The sequence below is a fragment of the Xenopus laevis genome, chromosome 1L (genome assembly GCF_017654675.1).
Source record: "Xenopus laevis strain J_2021 chromosome 1L, Xenopus_laevis_v10.1, whole genome shotgun sequence".
NCBI lineage: Eukaryota > Metazoa > Chordata > Amphibia > Anura > Pipidae > Xenopus > Xenopus laevis.
This window is the reverse complement of record NC_054371.1, coordinates 77,878,847-77,901,477: the sequence shown is the minus strand read 5'-3', so window position 1 is coordinate 77,901,477 and position 22,631 is coordinate 77,878,847. Positions and strand designations below refer to the sequence as shown.

Sequence of the window (22,631 nt, the reverse complement as noted above, 5' to 3'; positions counted from 1 at the left end):
TCGGCCATCTTGGAGCTATGAGGATGAGAGTGGTCTGCTCTCGCTGAAGCTTCCTGAGAGTCCTGGGTACCAGAGGTAGAGGTGGAAATGCATAGGCCAGCTGGAATTGCCACTTGGCTGTTAGAGCGTCTGCTGTTATCGCCAGTGGATCTCTGTAACGAGCTATGAACGCTGGTACCCTTCGGTTGTGCCTGGTCGCCATTAGATCCACTTCTGGAGTGCCCCACATCTGTGTTATCTCCTGGAAGATCTCGTCCTTCAATGACCACTCTCCTCGGTCTAGGGATTGTCTGCTTAGATAGTCCGCTTCCCAATTTAGCAGGCCTGGGATGTAAATGGCTGACAGATGGGTCTGGTGAGATTCGGCCCATTTGAAAATTAGATTGACTTCGTCTAGTGCACCTCTGCTTCTTGTGCCCCCCTGGTGGTTGATATAGGCGACTGCGGTGGCGTTGTCGGACTGTATCTTTATGGCCTGACCCTGTAGAATTTGTTGCCAATGGATTAGGGCTAGACGGATTGCACGAATCTCGAGCAGGTTGATCTGTAATCTCACTTCTAGTGAGTTCCATTGACCCTGAGCAGAGTGGCCCTCTAGAACTGCCCCCCATCCGAAGAGGCTCGCGTCCGTCGTGAGTATGCGCCATGTAGGCTCTCCCATGGGTTTGCCCAAGGATAGATGAGTGCTGTCCAACCACCAGAGGAGAGATGCTCTTGTCCTGCCGGATAGTCGAATCTCTTGAAAAAGGGATTTCCTCTTCCAAACCCTCAGAATATTCCACTGCAGCTCCCGTAGATGGAATTGGGCGAATGGTACTGCTTCTATGGTGGATACCATGACCCCTAACACCCTCATGCAGAACTTGACTGAGTGATGGGGCCTCTGAAGAAGCGACTTCACTAAGGCTTGGAGATGACTGACCTTCTCTTGAGGTAGGTAAATCCTCTGTGTTTGTGTATTGAATTGCATGCCAAGGAAGACCATGGATTGGCTGGGAGTTAGGGAAGACTTCTCTAGATTTAAGACCCAGCCTAGTTCCTGGAGTTTGTCCATGGATATCTGGAGAGATCTCTGAGCTTCCGAGAAGGAGGGTGCTTTGATTAGCAGGTCGTCCAGATAGGGTGTGATGGAGACTCCGGTATTGCGAATCACTGCAGTTGCTGCTGCCATGATCTTCGTGAAGACCCTCGGAGCGGACATTAACCCGAAGGGAAGGCTTGTGAATTGGTAGTGGCAATTTTGGAAGGCAAATCGCAAATATCTCTGATGCGGAGGGAAAATGGGAACATGAAGGTAGGCATCCTTTATGTCTAGAGAAATCAGAAATTGCCCCGGGGACATGGCCGCAATTACAGATCTGAGAGACTCCATCTTGAATCTTCGATGACGAAGAAATTTGTTTAATTCCTTGAGATCCAAAATGGGTCTTACCGAACCGTCCTTCTTGGGCACTACAAATAGATCTATTAAGGTAATACACGGTGGGATACATAATTACTCATGCCCCCTCCCTGTAAACCTCCAGTTAACTAGTTCAGGTGCAGAAGTAGATAGAGAATTAAAACACAACTTTTATTAGTCTCACTTAAAAGATCACGCTACAAATACACATCATTGTGGATCCTCCTCAATGATGCTGGACCATGTCCATAAAACAAACACATAGCTTAAAAACACATAGGTTGGAACAGTGGGGGAATAGTGCACTGATATCCAATCAGCCACTATCACTACAAGTGTCGTCAGTGATGGGGTTTATCTAAGTAAGTTAATTCCCTATAATTGTCTGTACACATAAACAGATAATACAGCACCCAGTTTTTAGTTCAAAAAAGCCTCAAAGAAATGGCACTCGCTCCTAACCTTAGAGCGATTGTATATTAGATTAGCCAAAAGACGTCTGTTCCAAAAGCTGGTCAGAAGTCTAACCAGAAGGTGGTGGGAACATAATTTTGTTTTCAGTGATGAACTCATCGAATACACACAACATATAACGCTGTGGCTGCGTTACATAGACGATGTCTTGTTGCTATGGACTGGAACGGTATCAAAGTTTAATGAGTTCATTAAAATATTGAACACAAATACAATAAACTTAAGGGTGACCACAGAGATTAATCAGGAGGCAGTCAACTTCTTGGATATTCGTATCTATCGAGACAATAAAAACAATATACAGACTTCGGTCTATAGAAAAGAAACTGCGACAAATAACCTACTACACGCCAATAGCCAACACCCAAATAACCTAATTAAGGGGATACCCACCGGTCAATATCTTCGGGTTAGGCGATTATGTAGCACACTGCAAGACTTCAAAGTTGAAGCAAAAAAACTTTATGATAGATTCAAGCAAAGGGGATACAGTCACAACTGTCTCAAAAGAGCCTATAAAAGAGCCTTAGAATCCAATCGAAATAATCTCTTAGCCCCCAAGACACACAAAAAATCAGTTATGCCAACTAAGTCAAATAAACAACCGATAAGACTTATTGGTGACTTTAGCTCACAGCATAAGGAAATCTCTGACATCCTTAAGAAACACTGGCACATCTTAGAACAGGATGCAGATCTCAAAGAAACTATAGGAGATCGTCCCCTGATAACTTATAGACGAAGCAAGAATTTACGTGACCGTCTCATTCATAGCCATTATAATAATCCGTCCAAACCAACTTGGTTGACGTGTAACATCAAGGGATGTTACAAATGTGGGGACTGTCTGGCCTGCCCATTTGTACGTAAGAGCACAACCCTCTATGGCAGACTTGACATAGAAGAATACACTATCAAACAGTTTATAAATTGTAAAACCATGGGAGTCATATATGTCATGGAATGTAAATGCGGAATGAGATATGTCGGCAAAACAAAAAGAGAATTTAGAAGACGGATTTTGGAACATGTGGGCGATGTTCGCAATAAGAGAAATACAACGATTGCAAACCACATTAATACACATCATAGTGGTAATAGTGGAGTGATGAAATTTATCGCTGTAGAACATATCAAATCCACCTCACGAATTGGAGATATTGACAATAAGTTACTTAAATGTGAAACTGAATGGATTTACTGGCTCAATAGCAAGGCCACCAAGTGGCCTGAATGAAGGATTTACATTTAGCCCCTTCCTATAATTTTAGATTACACTAGAATTCGCTCCCTATGTATACTCTATCTCTTTTCCGGTCTGTCCTTCCTGTTTTTTGAAGTCAGCTAATTACATTGTAGTACTATTAAGAATACAATGTATATTGCACACAATGGGTCACTTTCTCTATGCCTCAAAGGATGTGGGCGTGGCCAGAATTGAGATGTGTCAAAGCTCCTCCCCCCCCTGTCAGTCACAATATACAGCAGTGCGCTTATACGCAACCAGACAGGGAGAAATGGGAGTGCCGACACAGAGCATTCTGTGATGCGGATTACGCACAAGGAGGCAGTGCTCAGTAGGAGGGAAAAGCGCAAATTGTAGCCGAAGGAAAAGAGCCGCACGTCACGGTAAGTTGGTGACATATGCGGAAATAGGGGCGCGTCCTTTGCATGGACCTCATTGGACGACGAAGAGACGCACGTCACGTGACGTAAGTGACGTATGCGGAAGTCAAGACGCATGTATTGCGCATACCCTATTTAAATGCTCACAAGACACGCGAAATTCACTTATGCCCCTGAAGAAGCCGGTTTTTCGGTGAAACGCGTTGGGTGGCATAGGTGGACAGTGGGGGACCAGCCCCCATTTGCTCCCTACGTAGCTAGGCAGAATTATTTTGGGCAAATGGAAGGGTGGTTTGGGAGGGCTGGTTAGACTTCTGACCAGCTTTTGGAACAGACGTCTTTTGGCTAATCTAATATACAATCGCTCTAAGGTTAGGAGCGAGTGCCATTTCTTTGAGGCTTTTTTGAACTAAAAACTGGGTGCTGTATTATCTGTTTATGTGTACAGACAATTATAGGGGAATTAACTTACTTAGATAAACCCCATCACTGACGACACTTGTAGTGATAGTGGCTGATTGGATATCAGTGCACTATTCCCCCACTGTTCCAACCTATGTGTTTTTAAGCTATGTGTTTGTTTTATGGACATGGTCCAGCATCATTGAGGAGGATCCACAATGATGTGTATTTGTAGCGTGATCTTTTAAGTGAGACTAATAAAAGTTGTGTTTTAATTCTCTATCTACTTCTGCACCTGAACTAGTTAACTGGAGGTTTACAGGGAGGGGGCATGAGTAATTATGTATCCCACCGTGTATTACCTTAATAGATATATATGTTTGATACAATTGTTATAAATTAACTTGCGGGTGCACTGCTACTATTGTTTCAATTTTGGTGCTCGGTCACTTTGTGTATATGCACTACAAATAGGTTTGAGTAGTAGCCCTTGAAGAGTTCTGTGACTGGTACGGGAATGATCACCTGCGCCTTTGAAAGTGTTGATATTGCGCCCAGGAAGGCTGTCTTCTTGTCTGAGTTTTGTGGCAGTCTGGACATGAAGAAACGATTGGGGGGGCTTGAAGCAAATTCTAGATGGTAGCCCTGGGTTACTACCTCGTGGATCCAGGAGTCTTGAATGAGTGGATTTGAGGAAAGGTCTGCTGACCAGAGCTTCATCCAAAGTGATCTACGGGCTGCTACAGAAAGTGCCGATGATCTGCTGATGACCTGCAGTGCATCCAGTGAAGCCTCACATAAGTAGTCATTCGCTTCCTTAATTTGGGAAGCATATTGAGAAAGCTCATGGCGAGGTGTCCCGGAATCAATGGCAGTAAGTAGGGAGTCTGACCAGGACTGGACTGCTCTGCTGACCCATGCCATGGCAAGGACAGGTCGTATCGAGGTGCCTGAGGCTGAGAACACGGAGCGAAGAAGACTTTCCAGTTTCTTATCCATCGAATCCCTGAAAGATGAGGCATCTGGAACAGGAAGAGCGGTGTTTTTGGAGAGCCGGGATACAGGCGGATCCACTGAAGGTGGCATTGACCACCTTTCTATAAGCTCCTTAGGAAATGGATAGAGTCTTTGAAACTTTCGATTTGTCTGAAAACGTCTCTCTGGAGTGTCCCATTCCTGTTGTATGATCTGATCAAGTTGAGCATGAGCAGGAAAAACAGGTGAGGTCTTACTATGACGTTTAAACAGGCTCTTAGTGGTGTCAGATGATGCCCCTGAGTCCTGAAAATGGAGCGTCTCAAGCACAGAAGTAATTAGAGCATCTACAGACTCGGAGGAATTCCTGCGTGAATCCTCATCCTCCCTCATCCTCCCTTTCTGAGTCTGATAAGAGTTCGCCTTCTGATTGCCCAAATTCATCACCGGAATCAGGTAGGAATGGTGAAAAACCTCTAGGAGGAGAATCGCTCTCATCTTCGGATGGGGAAGGAGCTCTGCGTTTTGAAACTCTCCCCTTTGGCTTATCAAGGCGGGAAAGCAGCTTGTCTAGAGACTGTGCCAACAAAGGTATCCCAGAAGCTAACTGTGATGCCCACTCTGGAGTGGAAGGCAGTTTATGAGAGGGCCCTGGAGGAGGAGAGCTTGTAAGTGGAGACGCAGGCTCCCCTTGAACACCTAGGTCTACTTGGGGAGGAGCAGGTGCTGGAGATTCAGGACCAACCACAGGTGGCTTGCATTTAGTGCATAATGGCTCTTTGTGCCCAGGGGGCAAACGTTTGCGGCACGTGGCACAAGCTAAATATCTGACTTGGGCAGAAGGTGCCCCCCTGGAAAAAGGCCTGTCACCAGATCCCTCAGACATGGTAATAGCATAAAATAATAAGCAGTATATATAATATATATATAAATGTCTTAGCTCAGCCGTGCTGTGGTAGAAACCAGCAGAGGAGGCTTTCCCTGGGGACTTTTGCAGCGAAGGCAGGCTGCTACAGTGTCTCCCTCACTTGTCTGTCTGTTCTCACAGAGGGGGCTCCAGAGGGCTAGGAGCGTGTATAACCGCTTCCCACAGAAGTGCTGCTGTTGCGCTATAATGTGCGCACTGTAGCTCCGGTGCGGAAAACAAAATGGCGGCCGCGATCTCAGGGAGCGTGCAGATCAAGCGAGAACAGAGAGAGAACGGCGCCAGACCTAGAGCGGTTATTTCTCTCTTCGGCGCTGCTGCCAGGAAGTCACTGAAGTGACCGTTACCCCTCTCCTGCCTAATAAAGACGCCTGACACCTCCCTTTTGCACATAGTGCAGCGCTGCCTTGCCCCACTGTCTTAGTACCGTTAGTATAATGGAGACAGACAGGGAGCGCGCCTGTGGGAGGGGGGAGAGGAGCAGGCAGAGAGAAGGAGTTAGCAGCCCTGTAACAGACGGCTGAAGCAGCCCTTGCCCCTAGGAGACAGACCTCTCTTCTAATATGTAGAGAGAGGGGAAAGAGAGCAGAGGAGTGGAGGACAGAAGTATACTTACAGAGTCCTGCAGGTTTTCTCCTCTGTCCTCCGGCCAGTCAGTTTCCACCTAAAAGAGGGGAGACTATTGTGAGACTGGATGGTCTTATACAATAAGAACCCCGGAGTCAGGTCCCACGTTGTAGAATGCCTATGGGTAACCTCTGCTCAGTGTAGAGGGCCTGGGCATTCCCTTGGTGTCATGCAACTGACAAAAATAAAATAATAAATAGAGCAAAAAATTTTACGTCCTATCCTCCTGAGGACACAACAAAAACTGATCTAAGCTCCGCCTGCTGGCGGTATAGCCAGTAGAGGAGGGGCTAAGTTTTTCCTACTGTTGTGTCCTGCCCTCCTGGATGTACCAGCTATACCCCACTGTCCCTGTGTCCCCCAAGATGACTTAGAGAAATGTTGCTTTACTTTTTTGGGCATTGGCAGCATTGCAGATTCTCAGGCAATTTAAAGGCTCGATAACCAGTATTATTTCTCTTACAGATACTGCATGTGGTTTCATGGATGGTGGGAACAGTCCTTTTAAAAGCCGTAATAGCAAAGTTACTGGGTGCAGCAGATGATGTAAGTTATTGTAACAGTAATGTCATTCATGTTCAAGTGAGATATTTCATAGTACTCCTAAAGAATCATACAGGCATTAGATCACAATATATATTACATCTGAATTTTAGCAGCTTTATTATAGGCTGAAAGACCTTGTTATATGACCACTAGCTTTTGTACAACATATCATAAAATAGTCCTTTTTTGGCAAAGCAGATTAGCCACTAGTGTATTTGTATCAACAATACCATCAACGGGCTAAATATAAGAACTACCGTAGTGCAAAATGTGACCCTGTTCTACCAACCAGGTAGCATTGATTGCTCTGCTGCTCCACCAATACATTTTTGGTTTCCCTTATGGGGAAGTGTATTAAAACTAACATATAGCGTGTTTTGGTTTTTGTATGTCTGTTTTTTTTTTTTGCCTGATCTGCTTCTCATAGATATTTAATTATTGGGCCATATTAAAATTTATGTTCAAGTACCTAAGTACAACTTTTTGTTGTGGGGAGGCTATCTACTAACTGTTTGGTAGAGTGACCCTGGCAACCAAATAGCAATATCCAATCTAAACACAAAACCTTTAGAACTGAAAGTTTCATAATGCAACATTTGTATGATATCATTGCATTGTTACTGTCCTCACTGTCTTGTGGCTTGCATTTATCTGTGATTCTACAGTCTTCTAAACCAGTGTGTGCTTGTTTTAGGCGCATATAGGCAACCTCCTTAAATCCAAGTTTACCACTTACAAGGATTTCGATACCCTAATGTATACCTGCGCCGCAGAATTTGACTTCATGGAGAGAGAGGTACAATGTTATTCATTTTACTTTCTACTTTGTAGTTATATGCAGTGCATTTCCCATTCAGATGAATGGAAAGTGTGTCTTCAGAGTTCTCTCTAAGGGGCAGATTCACTAAGCGACGAATTTGCTTCACTCAAAACGCAACACTTCGCCAGGAGTAAATTCGCCAGGACAACGCTAATTCACTCAAATCCAAAGTTGCGTCCAGGGCGCCAAACGCTGGCGAAGTAGCGTTACTGCGGCAAGCGAAGTGAAGTTGCGCTATCGTTGGCTAATTTGCATACGACGGGAAGTTATAGTTGAATGGATGTATATGTTGCAGCAAATACATTACACTACACAAGCCCGGGAAACCTTAATAAAATAAAATAGAGTTGTTATATTGCCCTACACATGAGCCCAGTGTATAGTATATGTGCCATATGTTAGGAAATGTAGGGCGGAAGCCGGGTACCGAAGAAAAATTACGCTCTTTGCAGCCTATCACCCTGAAAAAAGAAGTCGCCAGTGTTTTTTTGGGACTTAGAAAAATTTTCAACTATTTTTTGAGGAATTGCACTTCACCTGGTCTGAGATGGCGAAGGCAAGTCTGGCGCAAGAGGTAACGTTCAGTAAAATCCACATCTTAGTGAATTTGCGTAGTTATGTCCCTTCGCCAGAGCGCAACTTCGCCAGGCATAAGGGAACGAATTACCGCTAGAGTCTATCGCCTTCGTTAGCAAAGTTTAGCCTGCGCCCGTTAGTAAATCGGCAAAGTAACGATATGACGTCACGCTGGTGAATTTTCGCTAACGTTAGTCACTTCGCCCTTTAGTAAATCTGCCCCTTAGAAAGCTGCAAATACAGTAGGCCTAAAGGGCCTTATAAACATTCCATGTCACTGTAATCTGATGTGTTATCCTTTGGCAGAAGATAACACATTAATGGGGAGAATTGGTGGAAAGAAATACTATGTATTGAGCCATGATTGATGTCAGACTTGAAAACATTTTTTTTTCAGTTGGTTTTAAGTGATGAGGTTGCATTTTATAGTCTTAATAAATCTTTTATTTAGGTGTCTTATATTCTCTGTGGTTTATTAGAGGTTGCACATGCCTGTACTGGTCCACTTTGGGGTTGTGGGTGTTACTGGACGCCATTTTACCATCATCCTCTGAATTAAATGTTTTGGTTGTGTTTGAAGCTGTGGGTACCTTGCACCCATCATTGAGTACCCAACTGACTGACTGCCTTCATGCAACATTTCCCTTAAAACACAGAGAATATCTCCATACACAGTGATTAAGTACCAAGCAATGTTTTATTTTTTTTTCCAGACACCATGGAGATATTTAAAGACTCTCCTTCTCCCAGTAGTATTTATTGTGTTTATCACCATATGTGTACAGGTAAGTGAAATCAGTGCTCTAAAACCATTACAGTTACAGTTTATGCCCTGCTTGTTTGGCAGGGTGGACAATTAATTAAATGACACACAACACTGACCTCAATAATTCCTTCAAGCAGGTTCAGTAGAGTCTAGAACTAAGACTCTCGCACGTACTAAATGAGGTTAAGGATTTATAATTTCTTTAATGTAGTATCAATCATAGTAAGCCATAACTCTATTTCTCATTTTACCCCAGAAATCGTTTCTAAATATGTAAAGGTGCAGTGCTCTGCCTTGTTCTTTATGAGTGCAATGAATCGGCTTGTGCTGAATATACATTTTAAAGCTTTTGTGGATTTTGTTATTTCTGGAGCTGAACAAGGCACGCAGGGAAACCAAAGTTACTCCATGTAGACTGTCAAGGTTGGGGTTGTTTTCTGTGGGGAAAAAAGGCGCTGGTGAAGGGACATGATTACACTTTACAAGTACATTAGAGGACATTATAGACAAATAGCAGGGGACCTTTTTACCCATAAAGAGGATCAGCGTACCAGAAGCCACCCCTTCAGACTAGAGGAAAAGAACTTTCATTTGAAGCAACGTAGGGGGTTCTTCACAGTCAGGACAGTGAGGTTGTGGAATGTACTGCCGGGTGATGTTGTGATGGCTGATTCAGTTAATGCCTTTAAGAATGGCTTGGATGATGTTTTGGACAGACATAATATAAAAGGCTATTGTGATACTAAGCTCTATAGTTAGTATAGATATGGGTATATAGAATTTTTGTAAAAGTATGGAGGGGTGTGTGTATGGATGCTGGGTTTTTATTTTGAGGGGTTGAACTTGATGGACTTTGTCTTTTTTCAACTCAATGTAACTGTTTGGTCCTTGTGAGGCAGATAATTAGATTACCAGGGCACAGATAATTCAGTTGAATAATGGACTCCTGCTATCAAAAACAGTCACAAAAATGGGTGATGGTAGGGGTTGTACACTGGTATTGAAATTATCTACCTTGCAAAGAACAAACATGGAGGTGCTTCAGGTTCCCTGTTTGGCTCAAGAAATAACAAAAACATAGATTTTTTACAATAAGAACAACACACAAAAAGTATGTTCAGCGTAAACCCTATTTATTGCACCCATGTCGAACTAGGATGCGCGCTGCTATGTATATATGCATGTGCATATATATATATATATATATATATATATATATATATATATATATATATATATATATATATATATATATATATATATATATATATATATATATATATATATATATATATATATATATGTATCCCACCACTTCTGTGGGTCAACATACTAGGGTGTTCCATGTCTTTGGTGTCATAGGACATCTCTCCTTGCATACATGTACAGCAGCTTTATGCTCATAGTAAATTTGTTGAATACAATTTCATTAACTTATGAAAGTTATAATACCTCACTTCTGTGGTTTGTTCCTAGGCTCTTCGAGATCTGCAGATTTCCGCTTCAGCAAAAACAAATGCATCAAAAAGTCCACCAAACGGAAGGTGAAAGGATCAGTTTTTTTTTCTTCTAATCACACCACTTTTTATTAATAGAATGGCAGAGGAGCAAAACAAAATTTTATTGCAAATGAAAGCCATATTTGTCTGTTTCTTTCTGCACTTATAGTTTCTACACTTGGACAATGTCTAAGAAGTTAGCTCTCCACTGCTCTCACACTGATCTCTGCAGCATAGTCAGAATCACCAGTAGCAAGGGACAGACAGAGACGGCTTCCGATACCAATTTGATTTACAAATAAATGAACCTGTGAAAATGACTTGAAAAGTTGCATATAATTACATTTTATTTTGTTATAAAACATTTTATTTTTGGGGGTTGCTTTGTCTTTACGCTGTATTATTCACGGGAATTTGTTTCCCAACAAACCTGACTTTCTTTTTAGGTGCGATAAAGAGGCACAATAAAGAGGGCACTTTGTCATCCATTTGTGATTGAGTGTAGATTTGTTAACAGAAAACTTAACTGGTCTGTATTAAAGTGTTTTGGTTATAATTGTCTTTTCTAAAACTCAGTTGTTTCTCCTTTTTTTATTTTCTGTAGATTGGAACATTCCACCAGCGGAGAGGTAAAGATTTGTCCATTTTAATGCTGCTAGGGCACACTGAGCGTTCGCTCTACTTGTTTCAACTTCAGAGTATTTTTTGCAGGCTGAGAGAAGCAGATAAACTCTCTTTCCAGCTTTATTGATCTGCACTGAATAGTGCAACTTCCACTTGCGTGCAGGCACACGAAATGGAGCAGATGTCAGCCTGAAAACATGAAATCAGGCATTTTCGGGCCGACCACCACTCTGCTCCTTGTGCCTGCATGCAAGCAGAAGAATGGTTTGTCAAACAGATGGTTTATTCGTGAAGAGATGATACATGTTTATATAAAATGTTCTGATGCTCTATGATCAATAAGTCTCTGTAGGTTTAAAATGCTTTTAGCACGAACCCAAACAAATATCCTTGGAATGTAACCGTAACATCCCAATGGATCATGTGCTGGCTCACTGCTGCTTAGAACTTTTACCATATTGTAATTACTGATATAGAATTAATCACTTCTTTCTTCTTTCAACAGTTGGTGTATCATGCCTTGCAGCTGGTAGCATTTGCTGCCCTTGGCATCCTAATAATGCGGCTAAAGCTATTCCTGACACCACACATGTGCATCATGGCTTCTCTGTTCTGTTCCAAGCAGGTACCTGCTTATGTTATTATGCTGGAATGATGTTTTATAACTCATTATTTTCAAACTGCATTTTAAAATGTCTCTATAAATACTGGAGGTTTTCTGGCCTACATGGTGGAGGGCCAATATTGGAAGCCAGTGTTTACCACTCCCTGTTTTTTTAAACACGCCCATGTTACCACAAGACCATATCCACATTAATGGTAGTAGCACACCAAAAAAATCAAATGGTTGATGCTTAATGCAGGAATATCACTCAGGGCACATACAGGCAACATAGAGCAGGCAGAGTATGGCACACACAGGCAGCATACGGCAGGCAGAGTATTGCACACAGTGAGCATAGGGCAGGCAGAGTATGGCATACACAGAGCATAGGGCAGGCAGAGTATGGCACACACAGTGAGCATAGGCCAGGCAGAGTATGGCACACACAGTGAGCATAGGCCAGGCAGAGTATGGCACACACAGTGAGCATAGGCCAGGCAGAGTATGGCACACACAGTGTGCATAGGCCAGGCAGAGTATGGCACACACAGTGAGCATAGGCCAGGCAGAGTATGGCACACACAGGGAGTATAGGGCAGGCAGAGTATGACACACATACAGGGAGCATAAGGCAGGCAGAGTATGGCACACACAGTGAGCATAGGCCAGGCAGAGTATGGCACACACAGTGAGCATAGGCCAGGCAGAGTATGGCACACACAGTGAGCATAGGCCAGGCAGAGTATGGCACACACAGGGAGTATAGGGCAGGCAGAGTATGACACACATACAGGGAGCATAAGGCAGGCAGAGTATGGCACACACAAGGAGCATAGGGCAGGCAGTGTATGAAACACACATGGAGCATAGGGCAGAGTATGGCACAACAGGGAGCATAGGGCAGGCAGAGTATGACACACACAGGGAGCATAAGGCAGGCAGAGTATGGCACAGACAAGGAGCATAGGGAAGACAGAGTATGGCACACACAGGGAGCATAGGACAGGCAGAGTATGATGCACACAGGGAGCATAGGCCAGGCAGAGTATGGCACACACAGTGAGCATAGGCCAGGCAGAGTATGGCACACACAGTGAGCATAGGCCAGGCAGAGTATGGCACACACAGTGAGCATAGGCCAGGCAGAGTATGGCACACACAGGGAGTATAGGGCAGGCAGAGTATGACACACATACAGGGAGCATAAGGCAGGCAGAGTATGGCACACACAGTGAGCATAGGCCAGGCAGAGTATGGCACACACAGTGAGCATAGGCCAGGCAGAGTATGGCACACACAGTGAGCATAGGCCAGGCAGAGTATGGCACACACAGGGAGTATAGGGCAGGCAGAGTATGACACACATACAGGGAGCATAAGGCAGGCAGAGTATGGCACACACAAGGAGCATAGGGCAGGCAGTGTATGAAACACACATGGAGCATAGGGCAGAGTATGGCACAACAGGGAGCATAGGGCAGGCAGAGTATGACACACACAGGGAGCATAAGGCAGGCAGAGTATGGCACAGACAAGGAGCATAGGGAAGGCAGAGTATGGCACACACAGGGAGCAAAGGACAGGCAGAGTATGATGCACACAGGGAGCATAGGGCGAGCAGAGTATGACACACACAGGGAGCATAGGACAGGCAGAGTATGACACACACATGGAGCATAGGGCAGGCAGAGTATGGCACGCACACGGAGCATAGGACAGGCAGAGTATGGCACACATAGCGAGTATAGGGAAGGCAGAAAAGCACAGGAGACAGGGAAACCTATCAGGACCACTTTAAGATGAACAGTTCATACTGTGCTACATACAGTGACACTATTCTGGTACCTCTCCAGCAGTTTGTATGAGATGTGAACAAAAGAGGTGATACAGGTGGGAACAATGCAGGGGGATTACAGTCTGAATTTGCATCAAGTTCAGAATAGTGACAGCTGCTTGAATGATTTGTCATTGATCATCATGTTATTGCAGCTGTTTGGCTGGATTTCCACGAAAGTACATCACTCAGCATTCATCTTCATCATCGTAGGATTAATGGCACTACAAGGCTACAGTAACCTGCAGAGTCAATGGAGCATTAAAGGGGAGTTCAGCAATTTACCCCAGGAAAAACTTCTGGAATGGATTCATTCAAATACAAATCCAGGTAGGGGTTTGAATATTATTGTTGCATTAGAAATTGCATGCATGATACAGAGAGGCAGGGCTTTCTGCTGCTCTTTGTCTAGCTAATCTGGGTTTATTCATGTTCTCACCCTGCTACGTACTGTCTAATTTGGTTCCATCATGCTGTGGGGCTGTGTGGCTAGTTCAGGGACTGGGGCCCTTGTTAAAGTCGAGGGTCGATTGAATTCAACCCAATATCAACAAATTCTTCAGGATAATGTTCAAGCATCAGTCACAAAGTTGAAGTTACGCAGGGGTTTGATATTCCAACAAGACAATGACCCTAAATGCACTTCACTGCATTTATGCAGAGGGAGAAGTGCACCCTGACTTGAATATCATTGAAAATCTCTATCATTGACGCAGTCTGTCCATGCTCGGCAGCCATCAAATCGAACTGAACCGGAGAGATTTTGTATGGAAAAATACCGCTATCCAGAATTCAGACACTCATCAAAGGCTATAGGAGGCGTCTAGAGGCTGTTACATTTGCAAAAGGAGGCTCAACTAAGTATTGATGTAATATCTCTGTTGGGATGGCCAAATGTATGCACCTGTCTAATATTTTCTGTTAATCCAATAAACTTTAGTCACTGCTGAAAAACAACTGTTTCCATAAGGCATGTTATATATTAATAGGAAGTTGCTACTTCGAAAGCTCAGCCAATGATCAACAAAACTCCAAAGAATTAAGAGGAGTTCCCAAACTTTTTCATATGACTGTATATGTGGAATATTAGCAACTATTGTATCAATTAAATTCACCTTTCTCTGGATCAGCTAACAGAACAGTCAGACTACTTCCTCTTACACACAACTTTTGTGTTGATGGTTGAATGCAACTATTATACTGTTTTACTTTGAAACTGCAGTAAAAAAGCAGCTACTGTTTTTTGCAGGGGGACCAAAATATATCTGCATTATACCTTCTGCATGTAAGATGTCTCATAAATGACGCAGTTAGCATATCCCTTGTTTTTTTATGAAAGTAGACCAATAAACATGATTTATCACAAGCCCCGATTTGCAGTAACGTGGAAGAACTGAACTATTTCTATAATTTTGATAATAAAAGAGTGATGAATATTAGTTTCATTATAGTCTGGGCTTTGTCCATGGCAAGTGAAAAATGACTTAGTACTTCACCAGTCTGTGGGAGCATCGGTAGCTCTTAAGTCAGCCCATGTATGGGACAGAATTCAGATTGTAGTGCATTTTTAGACAAAAATCCTCCCTGTGTGCTCAGACAGGTGAATTGCAACTTTTGCCAGTGCTTATTATATGGGACCGAATCAGCTGTTTCTCCGCCAGTGCAAAATTACTGATGAAGAAACTGTTGATATAACATTAGACTTAGCCTACCCAAACAAAAATCACCCTTCACCTATGATGACATTTGTTTTTTAAAGTCCCATGTATACAGATATCCATAGATAAGTAGAGACACCTATCTGTACAAAAACAGTCACATACATTATTCAGATACCAGACGCATTCTGTATTTTGCAAAGACAGTCTTTTGAGTGAAATGATTTGTCTTTAGATGCTGTATTCGCTGGAGCCATGCCTACAATGGCAAGTGTCAAGCTATCCACTGGGCGCCCCATTGTCAATCATCCACACTATGAAGATACTGACTTGAGGTGTGTTTTACATTTTGAAGATATTGACATTTTATAATGAAAGTTAATATATTGCAAAGCAAAAATTTAAAAGTGTACAAGTGTAAAGGCAAGAGCTGAAATATTTTCTTAGATCACCCACACACCTTTTTTTTTTTTTTTATAGTATTTGAATTATTTTCCGCCTTCTTCTGACTTTTTCCAGCTTTGAATGGGGGTCACTGACCCCATCTTAAAACCAAATGCTCTTTTGTAAGGCTTCAAATTTATTGTTACTACTTTTTATTACTGGTATTGTAAATGCAGCATTAAAAGACATTTATGGGCAGATTTACTAAGGTTCAAATGGTAAATTCGAATTTTCAACTCAAATTCTTCTGCTAAAAAAAAAAAAATTAGAATTCGAGATTTATCTAGCCTTGACCCTGGAAACAACTAGAATTTGATAGGTGGCCACCTAAAACCTGCCCAGTTTATGTAGAAGTCAATGGCAGTGGTCCTTTGACCCATTTGACGAGGTTAATAGCCTTCCTGGCATTCAAGTTTTTTTAAGAATAAAAATCGATCTATTTTCGAGTTCATTTGAGCTAAAAAAAAAAAAAAAAACTCTAACACTTGACCTTTGATAAATAACCTCCTGAAAGACATAACAACACCAGTTTTTGTAATTCGTTAAACTGGCAGTTGTTTTCTTTTGCCATCTCAAACCATCACTCTAGTTTGTACTTGGAAACACCAGTATGCAATACCAAAGGGACGGCTCTTGCAGGGCCGCACCTCCCTCAGGTAGGAGCGAGCGGCCAGTTACTAGGGGCGGCAAAAAGCCGCCTCTTGTAACTTTAGAAGCCAAATTTCTGGGTATTAACCTGGAAATTCAGCTCCGCTAGTGCAAAGAGCGTCATTGCGCTCATTGCACTAGTGATGCTGCCCCTCTTTGACCCACTCCGACGCTAAATGGCCCCTGGGTTCTTGTACTTGTACAAGTATAATGGCTGCTATTTTGGAGCATATTTATTATTTACTGGGGAATAATTTTCACTCTTTTTGTGTGAAAAAAACCCAACTTTTTCCCCAGTGTCTAATGTTTTTCCTGAAGGAAGTGGAAAAGATATACAGAGATGTAGAAATTTCCCCATAGACTTGTATTCTGGCAAATTTCCTCAGTTCTTATTTCAGTTGACTTTTAGGGAAGCTTTTGGCCTATAGGATAAAATGGTTTTTGATGGCTCGAGCTGGAGGGGGAAAAACCAATGGGTTACATTGTGTTTCTTTCTGGAGAAAAGCCATGAAAAGTATTAAAACAGAAAAGCTTTCTCAAATGTGGGAAGAAAATTTGACTAATGGGGAAATAAATGAAACCATCTTTATAGGAGAAATAGTTTGACCTTTTAAAAAAATCTGCCCTGTCTGTGTAGAAAATTGATCATTTAAAAAAATGAAGTATTGCATCTGTTTTACTATTGTTAGCACACATTTTAATGTCATTTGCATTTGAAAACTCTAGAGCTCGCACTAAAATGGTCTACACTATGTACAGTCGTAAGCCGGCAAAGGAAGTGAAAAGTACATTACTTGGAATGGGAGTCGACTACTTTATATTAGAAGATACCTGGTGTACGCGGAGGACCAAGTGAGTATTTTAAACGATGGTTTATAGGAAACAGGTTATCTAGAAAGCTGTGAAATACAGGAAGGTCATCTCCCGTAGTTTCCATTTTGATTATATCATTCAGATTTTTAAAAATGATTTCCCTTTTCCCTATATTAATAAAACAGTACCTTGTACTTGATCCCAAGTCAAATCCAATTAATCCTTATTGAAGGCAAAAATCTAGTGTGATTTATTTAATGTTTAAATGATTTTTAGTAGATATAAAGTTTAAAGTTCCAAATTATAGACCCCTTATCCAGCAAACCCCAGGTACAGAGGATTCTAGATAACGGCGTCCATATCTGTAGTAACACCCAGTGCATATAATGTCATTAAAGTCCATTTTATTACATTTGTCATAGTGCAGAGACAATTTATAATGTTTATGGTTTTTGAGTTATTTAGCTTTTTACTCAGCAGCTCTCCAATTTGCAGTTTCAGTGATCTGGTTACTTGGGCCCAAATTACCCTAGCAACCAAGCACAGATATAAATAAGACTGGACTATGAATAGGGGAGGGTCTGAATAGGAAAAATGAGCAATAACAATACATTTGTAGCCTTACAGATCATTTGTTTTTCAGATGGGGTCAGTGACCCCCATTTGAAAGCTGGAAAGTCTCAGAAGAAAAAGGCACAGAATTAAAAAAACTATAAAAAAAATAAATAAGACCAATTGAAAAGTAGCTTAGAATTGCCTATTCTATAACATGCTAAAAGTTAACTTAAAGGTGAACCACCACTTTAAGTTCCCTAAGGAAAATGTGCTGCTGGTCCTGACTGCATTAAAGTAATAATTTAGGGCACCCATTTAACTATATCCTTTGTCGTTTGCAGACCTGGGTGCAGCTTGCCGGAAATATGGGACATTGAAGATCCAGAGAATGTGGGGAAAGTTCCATTATGTTCTATGATGGGAAAGGAATCAAGACCCCACTTTTTAACAGTATTTAACAATGGTGTTTACAAAGTGCTGAGTTTGCGAGGGAGTAAGAAACACTGAGTGACAGAGATAATCCCAAGCTTTCTAAGTTTTTACGAGAAAATATCTGTATTAGTTTTATTAAAAGTGCATTTTGCCTATATTTGTAGCTAACTATTTTGTATTATCCCTATTGCTATGCAAGTCTGTATTGCTTGTACCTTCCAACCATAGGCTGATTTTTCCTTTAATCTCTACCTTTACAAATCCAGCCATGTCCAATCGCAGGCTTTAATATTAGCGAGCAGAAGTTACTGGAATTGCACGCCAAAGAGGATAATGTGCAATGAGACTAGCAGCCGAATATATGTTCGTCTGTAAATATGGCACATGCTGCAAGTACTGCTGACAGTATTTATTGACCTTGATGAGGAGTAATTTTTGTGCATTTTTTTGTTGTTGTTCAGTAATAATATATACAGTATGTATTACATTCCCTGCCAAATAATCACAAGCAGCAGCTGTGGGTGGAATCATTAGCTAGCCTGTATAAGCTGAAATGGGGTTTTTATTGTGGGCAATATGTTTACTAATATTAAACTTGAATAGATAGGAGGCATTAGAAATCTTCCATGTATTGTTTTATTTGTTAGATATGTACACATACTTCTTAATTGCATGCACTGCTTTGTAATAGGGCTGTCTGCTAGAAAATCCTTAAAAGGGAAAATCCAGAGTGTGTGCCATGCTATATAAATACTGCCAGAATGGCCTGCTCTGTTGTTATAGGAATTGTATAACAATACAAATAATAATGCAGTGTTATAGAGCTGAAGCCTGCAATAGATATGAATATCCCCTTAATTCTGCAGCAAATCCTGGCTGAGCCAAAAAGAATCTCACTGGCCACATTAACTTGGGAAAATAACCCATGAGAATGTTAAAACTTGGCTGTATTTTTTAAACAAAGCCGTGCCCATGACAGCGCAGTATCACTATAGGTATCCGCAAGCTGTCGGTCTGTATGGGGGTTTTTAAGCCTTTCTAATAGCGATCTACGATACAGCATCAGGCATTTAGGGGCAGATGTATCAAGGGTCGAATAGTAGATTAGAATTCTCAAGGGTCAAAATTCACACATTCGAATTTTAATCCCCCTATTCGAATGTAAATTCAAATTTGAAATGTATCGCGCTTCGACCATGGAAACAGTCCTAATTAGAACATACGCTAGTCGCTACTTAAAATCTGCAATTTACAAGTCAATGACTAGAGTCCGTTGAGCCATTTGGAGATGTTAATAGCCTTCCTGACATTCAGAAGAAAACTCAATTTGAGTTGCGTTACAATTTGATTTGAGTTTTCGAGGTCGTTCCTATTTGATCGCATTATAGACCGTCACGTTTTTCTTAAATAAAGAGTTTTGAGGACGAATTCATTTAAGGTAAAAAAAAAAAAAAAAAGCTTTAAAATAACCCCCTAAAAGACATTAAAAAACCACCAGTATTTGTAATTCGTAAAAATGACAATTGTGTTCTTTTGTTGGGAGAAAAACTCGATTTATACGAATCGAATATGAAGTGAATACAATTAGAATTTTCGGATCGGACCCATTCGATTGAATATTAGACATTAAAAAAAATTTCTTAAATAAATTAAAGTACAGTATATTCAAATTAAAAAAATTCACATGAATTCGAAATTTGACCTTTGATAAATGGGCCTCTTGGTATAAATGACCTTCAGCCTGGAACTTATTGTCTCAGTGTATCTCATTCTTAAATCTAAATGATGTTCAGCGACAGATATATAGCAATGTCTCTGATCAATTCACATTCCCTGGCCCTGTGTTTTTTAGCACTTTTGCATGTTTCTACCATTATGACCATAAAGTTGCCAAGCCACTGTAACATATCAGGGTGAACTCCCTCATATTTATGCATCTGACTATTGACCTCTCAGGATATATCTCATGGGCTTCAAGGTCACATTTCTTGAGAAAAGGGTCTTCTGAGCTTATATATACAGGTATGGGATACGTTATCCGGAAACCCATTATCCTGAAAGCTCTGCATTACAGAACGGGCATCTCCCATAGACTCCATTTTATCCAAACAATCCAAACTTTTAGAAAAGATTTAATTTCTCTCTGTAATAATAAAACTGTACCTTGTACTTGATCCCAACTAAGATATAATGAATCCTTATTGGAAGCAAATTAGCCTATTGGGTTTATTTAATGTTTACATGATTTTCTAGTATATTTTAAGGTATGAATATCCAAATTACGGAAATATCCCTTATTCGGAAAACCCCAGGTCCTGAGCATTCTGGACAACAGGTGCAATTCCATTATAGTGCAGAGATCTCCAAGACCAAACCCCATTTTAAAAAGCATTCGGACAAGCAAGTCAGCATTTGCTTTACTGCTCTGCAGTTCTGTCACTGTATATTAGTGTTCCCCATGTACTATATGTCAACCAGTGTTGACACAGCTGAACTTTGGGAGCCACTGTAATGTATCAGTTGTTACCAATACATTAGCACCATGGGGGTGATGCAGTGAAGGAGGGGGCAGTTGGGACAGCACCCTAAACTTAACAGTAGCCCTTTAAAGCACCCCCTTTAGTGCACAAATATCTTCTCAATCACTTTCTCTTATGGGTCTGAGACATAACTTCATATTTCCCATTATTTTGCCTGAATGATCCTTTTCCTGTACCCCAAATTCCTATGGTCCTTTCATTTGACTCGCCAGTGTCTGTTCTGCACCATTTTGGGGAGGAATGTCTAAGAAATATTATTGCTAAATTGCTGGCTAAACAAAGTGTTTCATGTTTATAGTCTCGCAATTATCTGTGGCACACGGGTGATATTGGGGCATTAAAAAAGAAGCTGCGATTTACACCTGGATAGACCATCGCCTAAAATCAGTACATGGCTTGATAAATGAGCTGGACTCTCCATGGCCATGCCTGTGGCACTTGATTATGTTTTTTTTACACTGTTGGATAAATCAGCCCCTCTGTGTTCTGCTGCCCTTATTTCAAGTGCTTTAAGCGAAACAAAGATTTTTAAATTTTTTTCCGTAACTGATTTGTAATAGTTTGAGCCAAGATGCATTATTCGTCTATAGAATGAATATCCTATATTTAGTTACTTGTATGTATGTTGAGCATAAAAGGCCTCATGCTATTGTATGGAATTGTTACTTCTGTTACATATATCATTTCTATAAAAAATTCTAGGTACAGGTATGGGATCTATTATCCAGAATGCTCAGGACCTGATGTTTTCTGGATGGTCTTCCTGTTATTTGGAGCTTTCTGGATACTAGGATCCCCTATATCTAGTGCAATATACTGGTGGTAGATTTAGTGAAAAACTATGTTCAAATATGAGTTTTCAGACCTCGAATATTCTAGATAATTAAGAGCAAATGCTCAAACACAAGTATAACAAAATACGCAGCTAAAAGCTGGCCGGTTTCCATAGAAGTTAGTCCGGGGTATTAACTGAGCATCCAAGAGATCAATTCAAGATCACAATTTGGCAAAATGAAGAGTGGAATGCGAGTTGTTTTGGATTTTTTTTAAGTGATCAGGTTGTTGAGATTCAAGTATTTTCATAAATAAGCTACAATGGAATTTATTTAAGTTTTCAGTCTTTTCAACCTAGGAGGAAAAAATTTAAAATGCTCACGTTTTTGGATAAATCTGCCTTCCTGAATTAGGGATAACATTAGCATTATTGTTAAAACACAATTCTAACATGTAAAAGTGTTGGTTTTGGACCATGCACCGTTCTTGTAGTGCTTCCCTTTAACTGTTCATGGAAACGTTGCAGCTCTCAGTTGCTCTACTGCTGTAGGAATCGCTTTTCTTTTAACTGATTTAATAGCATTCAGATACTATTTTATTTTTCCAATTTTCTAACTGTGAATTCAAATTTAGGATTTCCCTTCTTGAATGAATGAGATTTATCGACTGAAAAAAAACCCCTCAAACTTGAATGAGAAAAATTGACAGTTGGAACCTGGCCTTCCATATAATTCAGTGGGACATACTCCTTTTCAAGCTATTTGAGTTTTTGAAACAGAAGATTCATTGACAATGAATAGTAGAATTTTGAGTTTTCTTGTGCGCGGTTTAGCGTGGCTGCGGCTCATTAAACACTGGGCAAATTTTCCTATGGGCAGTTATCTATAGCAACCAATCAGTGATTAGCTTTTTAAAGCCAGTTGCAAGTAGAACAATGAATGCATCAATCTGATTGGCTGCCATGGGTTACTGCCCATGGGCAAATTTGCCCAGTGTTTAAATGACCCCCACTGAGTTTTTCCGATGCAAGTTTTTTCATACATATGCTGCGGACTCAGTTCATTTTA

The 22,631-nt window shown here is 41.2% G+C and overlaps 1 protein-coding gene across 2 annotated transcripts in view; it reads left to right on the top strand.

Moving 5' to 3' along the window:
- dpy19l1.L (dpy-19 like C-mannosyltransferase 1 L homeolog) overlaps nt 1-19,767 on the top strand; it is a 41,480-nt gene extending 21,713 nt beyond the window's left edge. For both annotated transcript variants that reach the window (XM_018251938.2, XM_018251942.2), the window contains exons 15-24: nt 6,897-6,977; nt 7,672-7,773; nt 9,087-9,158; nt 10,616-10,683; nt 11,243-11,267; nt 11,768-11,887; nt 13,856-14,030; nt 15,594-15,693; nt 17,177-17,302; nt 18,160-19,767. In XM_018251938.2, coding sequence (XP_018107427.1) covers nt 6,897-6,977; nt 7,672-7,773; nt 9,087-9,158; nt 10,616-10,683; nt 11,243-11,267; nt 11,768-11,887; nt 13,856-14,030; nt 15,594-15,693; nt 17,177-17,302; nt 18,160-18,325 — 1,035 coding nt within the window. In that variant the 3' untranslated portion in view covers nt 18,326-19,767. The remainder of the gene's footprint in view (nt 1-6,896; nt 6,978-7,671; nt 7,774-9,086; nt 9,159-10,615; nt 10,684-11,242; nt 11,268-11,767; nt 11,888-13,855; nt 14,031-15,593; nt 15,694-17,176; nt 17,303-18,159) is intronic.
- The last annotated feature ends 2,864 nt before the right edge of the window (nt 19,768-22,631 follow it).